The 9,407-nt window shown below is 39.7% G+C and overlaps 1 protein-coding gene across 2 annotated transcripts; it reads right to left on the bottom strand.

The window, feature by feature from the left end:
* Positions 1-501: 501 nt before the first annotated feature.
* Positions 502-8,442, bottom strand: RNF7 (ring finger protein 7). Of its 2 annotated transcripts, none has more exons than XM_082287998.1 (3): positions 8,270-8,442; positions 5,125-5,172; positions 502-3,652 (listed from the first exon to the last, which is right to left on the bottom strand). In XM_082287998.1, exons 1-3 carry the CDS (start codon positions 8,438-8,440, stop codon positions 3,596-3,598), a joined length of 276 nt encoding a protein of 91 aa, XP_082144124.1. In that variant the 5' UTR covers positions 8,441-8,442; the 3' UTR covers positions 502-3,595. The 2 variants fall into 2 exon arrangements, with proteins under 2 accessions (XP_082144124.1, XP_082144123.1); XM_082287997.1 differs by having other exon boundaries at positions 523-3,652; positions 8,263-8,442.
* Positions 8,443-9,407: the final 965 nt, after the last annotated feature.

Below are 9,407 nucleotides of genomic sequence, written 5' to 3'. Positions count from 1 at the left end.
CTGAGCTTTATGACAGAAAGTGGTCAGATAAGAAGGTGGCAACAGCATATAGTTGAGATGACATCAACAAAGGGACAAAGCACATTATAATCAAGTCAAGGCAAATTCCACCTGACTTCACTTGCTGGCTGCCTACCAGGAGGCATTTTTTTCCCTTCAAAAGAATAAAAATTATGTGTGGCACTCACTAGGCTAAGCCTTCTGCTGTGGGGTCAGGTGATTTGGCTGTTAAAACTTTCCTTCAATATAAGGAAGGTATTATGAGAACAAGAAAAGAAGTAACACTGGGGTCAAGCTGTATTATTGAGGTCAAGGTCAAGTTTCTTTCTTCTTTTTTTTTCATGATCTTAGAGCAAGCTGAAGAGCTGAATCAAAAAAACTAAAGATCAAGAGTAATAACAGGCACCTTTCAGACTCCCTACAATAAGTGTTAAGCCCTTCTTGGCTGCTTTTTGCCACTCTACAACCATGCAGTATTTTGTTTTTACATGCTTAATCCTGTCCACATTGAATCCATTTGACATTAAAACTCATGCTCTACAAAATTCCCTCAGAGGTGTATTTTTCTAGGTGTGATGGAGAGGGCCATCCATTGCAAACTGCTGTGTGTGCATAAGAACAGGAGGAACTGTAAGGCAGACACCCGAAAGCTTGGCCAGTTCTGCCAGGTGAGAGCAAGCACAGGGCGGGAGAAGGTTACGTAAAGGGCTCAGCAGAGCAGCCAACAACATAAGCAACACTGCAAAGAGCCAAAGGGAGAAATGGGGAATTCTGCTGTGGCTGTCCTGAAAATGGGGCCTACAGCAACACATTCCTGTAACACCCTGGGTAGAGAAAGGCATGAAAGGAGGTAATAAAGCCTTAATTTCAGCTTTTATTTTAAATAAAGCTTTTTATTTCCTAAAATTCAGTAGGGTCTTTTTTACGTTTAGCCAGAATATCCACCACAGCTCAAAGAGCAGCAGGACAAATGGCTGGTAGCTAGGGTCCAAAGGCTGAACTAAAGCTTACACCAGCTATTGGTATATTCATGCCTAAGCAAATCAAGAAAATACCTAAAGTTTATGGCACCTGCATAAGACAGACACATTTACAGCTCCAAAGACTATTCTACTCCATTAATTAGAATCTTTCCCAGTTTCTACGGAACATAAACTTTCTCTAAAAGAACATAACTCCATGAAAAGCAAAATCAAACAATATGATCATTCAACACATACTCATTACTCCAGTCACTTATGAGATTTGCTTGCTGACTTATCCAAATCTGCCCAGCATTTATTATTTATATGGAGCAAAGTAGATCAGCATTAATCTGTAAGTTGATAACAGCTATTTAAGATAGTGTTACCTGCTCATAAAACAGTACATTTGGGTGAGAAGCAAAAATGATTTATTTTGCATGTACAAGAGGTGAACAATTACAGAACTGAAAATGGGGATGTACTAGCAACCATGCTAATGGCCTATCAGGGTATGATTTGTAAAAGCTCTCTGGTGCAAAGCTCATAGAAAGACTGGGACTTAGGCTAATCTCTAAATCACAGAGAAAATATGCAGGACTTAAAATGCATTACCTTATGTTCTAGATGAACCTCAATCACTGGTCAACAAGGTACTTATAATATGCAAAGAGATACACACAAATATCAGCTGCTTTGATTTCAACATAAATTTTCCTAATACCTCATTTGTGTCAACACCCCTTTGAGTTGACACTTTGGAAAAACTTTTCCGCAACTGTAATTCTCAGCTACTCTTGCCATGCATGTGACATGAGCTAAAAGCAGGGTTTGGTACTTTCCATATTCACCTATAAACCAAAGAAATATGAAGAAAGTCTTCTGATGGGATGATATGGCATTACCAGAGGTTACAGGATGGAACCTAGGACCAAATTTGGAAGAGAAAATACATAGTAGGTAAGATCCAGTTTGACTGTGACAGCTAAAATTTATTTCCACATCCACTCAGATTTTCTTTTTTTGCAAAAATTTTGGGAATACTTTTACACATACAGAAATACTACACAACAATGTAAATGCTATAGGCACTTCATTACTATTGTTAACATATTTTACATTTGTTTTCAGTTTTAAGACAGACATCATCTGGCATAATAACAACTGATGTGATACAGTGTAACAGTGACTCAGGATTTTTTACCTCAGTGTGTAATGAAACAAAAGCTACATTAAAAAACCAAAACATCTTAAAAACAAGATTACAATATTAAACAAAACCACAGTAAACTCTGCAATATGCTTGATGACACAAAGATTGGAACTACTTTATACAGTGAAGATAAACCTCTTAAAATGTACTTAGAACTAGATAGAAATACATCTGCTGAGAAACACATTAAACATTAAAGATAATAATTTTGAAGTAAAAATGCATATTATATTGCTTCAATTGCACCCATGTTGATTAACCATTTTTATTAAGCCTGAATTTGTTACAGATTTAAAGCAATAATTCTCCCTTTCCATTACATATATTTTAAAAATCCCACAGCATATGTTCAGATTCATAGTAATTTAGATATTTAGGGAAAAGACAAAGTTAGAGGCAAGCATTTAAATATCTGTAAGAAAAAATTCAAAGATGATGATATATTCAGGATTTCTACAAAAATGAAAAAAAGCTTCCAAAATATTATGACCAATAAAAAGATAATAAAGAAATTTCTATCAACTGAATTTTCATGAAATCACAATTTAACTTTTTTCCCTAGATTTAATTAGTGCCTTCTTTCTTGGGTTATTTAAATTATCACTTTTGTTTGCTTCCTATATTAATCACCTAACCAGCAAGATTGTCTACACCGCTAATTAACTGATTATCAAATACACGTCTTAGTACCAAAAATCTTTCAATTAAAAATACATGTCTCCATTATTAATGTAGTTAAATTTTAATTTTATGGTTGTAGAAATAATGTATAGAATATAATAGAGCAACACACTTAGAAATACAACAAAACAAAAGTCGTAAAGAAAACCTAAATTAGAAATGTTTAATACAGTGTGATGGAAAAAGCACATAGCAAATGTTTTACACACTGTTCATTTTAGATTAAAACCCAGAACAGTTTCTTAAAAAACACACTGATTGTGTTTTTGCATACAATATTACTTAGGAATTATTTTATCCTGACAGTAAACTATGCAGTGTATCAGACCAGGTAAGGTGACCCTTTTAATTTAGTTCATTTATCAAAGATGAAGTGATCTGTGCTTAGGGTATAATCTGCACCACCAGGTTTCTATGCTCTGATACAGGTAACACTTTAATCATAGCAGATACATTTGTTGATGTAGCGTCTCTCGTTTCATTGTGGAACCCCTGCAGTGAGCCTGACCGTGAACTGCACCTTGCGCAGCCAGGACCCTGCACCAAACCCACTCTGGTCTTGGAGCAGATAAACCAAGTGAGTCGTGTCCTAATTGACACATTCCGTTCTGCATGAGCATAGGGCATAACACACACACCATTCCAACAAATGCAACAGAAAGAAACCCTTCCAGTTTTTATTTGCCTATTCTCTGGACTACCCAGTCCTGCTGGCAGAGGGGACAGCGATTATTCTGTTTCACCCACAAGGACATGCAGCAATTGTGGAAGGAATGATTGCATTCTCCCCAAACCACTGAAAGAGAAGAAAGAACATGTTCCAGTCACACTCAGCTGCTCAGTCAACACCTACAGCAAGGTTCAAACTATCACTCTCAAATATTTATAACCACTGGAAACTTTAGAGACAAAACAGGTCATCACTGATTCATCCACCGAGATTGGATTATTATGACCATCCTGATGATAGCCAGTTTCATCATCAAGCCTTTTACTTATTTCCAAATATTAAAAAAAGAAATGCAAATATTCTCACCTTCTTGTATAAAGTGACAGTGTTTTGTGGCTGTCTAAACACATTTAGCAGCTCTGCCCAGGAAATAACTGCAACTATTTAAGTTCTTCCCCTTATCTTTCTCAGTACCAAAATAAAGCCAATGCACTACTGACTCACTATCACACAAGAGCATATCACCCAATTCTCACACAAAATGCACTGTTTGAACTGAAATGTATGGTATCAAGGAGGCATATGTAACACAGTATATAGTCTTAAAATGGGACTTTAGACCAGAAGCTATTCACAGGCTACAATTGTTTCAACACTACAAAAAGTGTTATCTATTATCCATTTACTCCTGAATAACATTTTAAAATGTAGTTACTTTGCTTTTTTTCCTTATCAGCACACATTTTCCTCACAGGAGTACAAGCGTACCAATCAAAGGAGTGCTGTAAATTATACTTTTTCCTCTCTATCTTAAATAGGACACTTAGCAAGCCAATTAAGATATTTAGAACAGGAAAACCCTATTCCCATTAAAACAATCATCAAAACCCCTCAGTGGATTAAGTTTGAGACAATATACTTGAAAACACAAAGCTCAACAGCATGGAAAGGTTTACCGCTGGTTTAAAAGTTATCTTGAAGGTTTAAAGCAAACTCTCTGAGATAGTTTTAACTATTTCCAATTTAAACAGTCAAAATTAAGACTTTCTTTTGCATACATTGGCACTGAAGGTATGACTGTGTTTAAACTGAAGTGATTCCACTTTTGAAAATGAAAAGTGAACAACCAAGCCACTGCCTCCATTATCTCCGAATTAAGAGTGGGAAAAATACCACTTTCTAACTCAGACACACATTTATTTCAGAACAGAGGATTTTTATTTGTACTACCATTGTGTTTTCTGGTATGCACCTCTGAAGAAAAAGGTAGCTTTTTCCTACCCACTTGAAAAATGTACATTATGATCTCAAATATGCTCACAGTGAAAGAAACTAAAACCTCTTAGTTGTGTATGTGTTGACAGAAAATTGGAAGCTGTTTTGTTTTACAGCACAGCTGACATGAAAACTGAATTTATTAGTTATTAGCTCAAAAATGAAGTATAAAGTACTACTAATGTAAAAAGATGATACAATGTAGAACAAAACACCAGTTTACTTTTGAGCATTAATAAAAGCAGTATTCCCTTCAAACTTTAAAATGCACCACACTGAGAGAAGCTTCAATTGAAAAACAAGCCAATGAAGTCACTACATACCAACACAATCTTCTTGTTTGTTTTCAGCTTGACATCTAAGACAGGCATCTAAAAGTAAACAAGAACAAGACTCAATTTGATTCTCAGGATTCCATCTTAAGAATAGGTTTGTCAGAGGAAAACATAAACTCTAAAACAAATTTACAGAGGTAAAAATCTCAAGTTTTGATGTCTAGTTTGGCCCTTAAACATTAAATAGCCCTCCTAAATTCTAAAACTATGCAAATGACAATGAAATACATATATCTGAAAGAGATAAGAAGGACTCTGAACTCTCCAGCATGTTTTGTTTATTTTCCATTGCTTTGGTATTTTCATAACTTTTGCTGAAAAAAACGCCTTCTCCATTTTGTAGATATAAAAGCCCGCAGATTTGTGCCAAGGCACTTAGGCATATTAAGACCAGTGCAAGCACAAAGCCAAACGCTAATTACAGGACTTTGTTTTTCAGATGTCAGCATCTCCTTTTAAGGAAGTCATTCACAATTTTGATTTTTTAGGCTATGCATCTCACCACAACTCCCACCACCTATTACTTTTTATAGTGGCTTCCCTTAACAAGTATCTGCATCTAATTTTCACAGGAGTCAGATACGCATACAAATATAGCAGTACATTTGATAATATATATTAATAAATACGGAAAAATATCTAATTAAAAGCATTTATCATCTTTATGCTCTCCAGTCTGTGGCTTTAGGATTGGATGGCAGGTCCAGGACTCAGTAAGATACAAGAGTGACAACTTCCAGGCTTCCTACTGTGCCACACAATACAGTGGAAAAATGCCTTTGCTTCTCCTTTGCCCCAACATGGGCTGCCACAGACACACGTGCACAAATCATGCACAATAGAAAGTGTTCAATGGTTATGTGAGCAAACACATTTTCTTCTCCTCCAAAGAAAAGGAACTAGTTTAAACAAGTGTCTGCAGGTTGGATCTGGCCTACATGCCACTAGTTGGACCGTATTCTCCCAGAAGACAAAACCATAACGTGCTACAAGAATTTGGATTTGAATATTTTTGCTGTCTCTGCCAGATAGGATCAGTACTTCTATTTTAGACTGATCTGCCCAGACATTCCTCCTTTTCTCAGGTAATAGAGAACAAAGAGGAGAGAACTCTAAAACAGCTGCCCTTTCCTCACTGAGATAAACGCAAAAGTTTCTTGTTGTCTGTTCCTATAATTTATATTTCAACAGCAGTTAAGGGCCAAGGTGTTGGGAAGATTCAGCCGAAGTGTTTCAACTTGTATCATGGTGTGTGGGAGCCTACTGATCTGGGGTCAGGGCAGAAAGAGTCACAATAAATCAGCTGTCCTATCGAGCCCTAGAGTTGCAGTTCCAGACACAGGCGCAGCACAGAGAGCCAAGCACAGAAATCACTGCCACCATACGAAAGCAAGCTGTCCCCACTCCTACATCATAACCCCAAGGCAGTCAGTCTGAAAGGCTAAGGACAGCAAAGCCAGTACAGCTGCAACCCTGAGCTTCCCAGCTAGCACCTGCATTTTTGCCTCTTTCCCTTGTGCATCTAAGACCACATTGGTTCAAGGAGTTAAACCAGTAGAAAACGGAGCCAACTAATACCTCCTTCCCTTGCAAAAGTCAAACAAACTAACTTTCAACAAGTGCCAGTCTAAGTCTGGCACTGCCTCCCACCTAAGGTTACTGTAGACGCAGTGGCACTACAGGAGCCAGACCCGCTCTGGCAGGGTCAACATGAAATTGCTAAACTGAAGTCAGTAATGATCAAGTTTCACATTCTAACAACGTGGTTTGTTCTCAAAAAATGGTTACCAGATTTTTCTGATAGTTTCAGATTAAAAGTACTCCCTCCGTCTAGTTAGGAAAAAAATGACTTCTTTTTTTTAACTTTTATAATAGCTCTGGGTAGGATTTTGTTAATGTAAGACTTTTTTTTTTTTTTATAGTGTCCTGTAACAGGCTATCTACAATGGGGATAAATACATTTCTGAAATTATGGTTTACACGGCAAATGAAGTCAATTTCATATTTCCAGAGTGGCCTCTGTTTACCATACAAAAGCAAATAATCTTCAAGACAATTAATCTCCCACTACTTAAGTCTGCGCTGCATCTTTTTTCCTCTAGTACACCCTTTTGCCTCTGCTCTTCCATAGCAGGTTGTCAGTAAAAATGTTTATGAGAAATGACAGCATTGCATATTTTGTCTCATTTCTGTTAAACCAAATCCTGACTTCATTTTCAGTATCATGGTTCCTGGCCCTACAAAACCAAGGTGCTCTGGAGGGAATCTTGTGTCATTTTTCCTGCCAAAGTGTTGCAAGTCCAACCGAGAGGACAGTTATATCTAGGATGATTCAGCCCAATAGTAAAAATTGGATATGCATATACAGTAAAGGAAGAATTTAAACAGTTTTCGAAGAATCAAGATAAATATCATATTTCACAAAAATGTCAGAAATCAGTAATATCATTCAACAATGGAGGTGCTTTCAAACAGTCCCTGGATTTCAAAACCATTTCTCAGTACATTTATGTGTGTTAAACCGCACCAGTAATCACGCTTGTGAAGTAGTGTCAGACGCCCTGGATTAACAGATTTGAAAAATGAATTTATATGTACATCCCTAACTGCTTCGTAAAAAAAAAAACAAAACAAACCCAAACAAAAGACCCTTAACAAAACCCACCACACAAACAGCAGCCCCACACACGCAGCACTGGGTTCAGCTCGGCTGTAAGCCAGTGCTTGCGGAGTTTGCCCGCAGACGAGCACCAGCCCTCACAACGAAGGCGGCACTGCACGTGACGGGGACGGTCACCGAACAGTCCGGCGGGGCCCAGGCCCTGCGTGCGGCGGGGCCGGCGCAGGGAGCGCGGCCCGGCCGGGCAGGGGGAACGCACTGCCCGACGGGGCCGCGTGTGGCCCCTGGAAAGCAGCGGCCCGGCCCCCGCGGGGCCCTCCTCCTTCTCCTCCTCCTCCCTCCGGGGAAGGCGCGGAGGAGGAAGCGGAGGCGGGAGGCATCAGCCCCCCCTCCTGCCGGAAACCGCGTCTCTGCCCTGCGCCCGCCGTGCCCAGGGCGGCGGGCACGGCCCAAGGCCCGGCCCAGGCCCCCCGCCCCGAGGCCATGACGGCCCGGCCGGCGCTTACCCATGACCTGCACGCGGCAAATGGCGCAGGTGTCGCACTCCACGTCCCAGCTCCACATGGCCACCGCGTTCCACTTCTTCAGCGAGAACATCTTGTCAGGGACGCCTGCCTTGGAGCCCGCGGAGCCCGGCAGCGAGTGGGGGGCGCCGGGCTCGTCCCCGTCCTCCACATCGGCCATGGCGGAGGGGCGGGGACGCAGCGGCCGCGCGGGCGGCAGCGCCACCCTCCGGCGGCAGCGCAGCCCCGCCCGCGGCGCGGAGAGCGGAACGGGCCCGGCGGCGGCGGCGCGGGAAAGGCCTGGCGGGAGGAGGCCTGTCTGCGAGACCCAATGCATTCACAGAGCTTTAGAGCGCTTTTTATGTTTCAGCAAGACACCTAGCAGGTGCCAACTTAGCACGGCTCATGAAGGATGTTCTCCTCATACGCAGAGTACTATGAGCACTTGTAGTGCAAGTGAATCAATCACGACTTTACCAATGGACTGGACTGCCTTGATTATGGGGAGACAACCCCATCTTTCAATTTAACACGTTTCCTTAGACTGCTAACAGAAAAAAGCAACACGCTTCAGCAGTGGTGTGTACTTTGGCTACCTTGGTAATAAAGTAAAAAAAAAAAAAAAAAAAATTATATTGATCTTAAGGATTTTATGTTTCTACATTTCTCAACTATATTCAGAAGCACCTTGAACACTATTAAACAACATGTGAAAAAGATATTTTACCTTGGCTGATTCACACTTCTCTTAGTTCACAGTGTTCAGTTACCTTTGCCAACTCCACTCTTTTAACTCATAATTCATTTCCATGTTTAAAACCATCACTGCACTTTTGAATTTGAATTACTGGGACTAGATGTAATCCAGAAAGTTTTAAATTAAAAATTGCTTTTTCTAAAAGCTTGAGAAGAAAATGTATACACACTTTTCCTTTGATAATATGGTGGTTTTATGCCCTTTACATGGATTTTTAAAATTCAAATGTATCTGTTCCTAAAGTTAAAAAAACAAACAGAGATTTAAGTACATTTAATTTTTGCTATGTAAAATGTCAACTACCTCGAAATAGAGATTAAAAAAACACCAAAGCCTGTTGGAGTTTTTGGGTTTTTACACAATTTACCTTGTGTCTCTAACTGATGCAATT

This window comes from Coloeus monedula, assembly GCF_965178545.1.
Source record: "Coloeus monedula genome assembly, chromosome: 10".
Classification (NCBI taxonomy): domain Eukaryota; kingdom Metazoa; phylum Chordata; class Aves; order Passeriformes; family Corvidae; genus Coloeus; species Coloeus monedula.
Note: the sequence above shows the minus strand (reverse complement) of the source record. Positions and strands in the feature narration are given on the sequence as shown.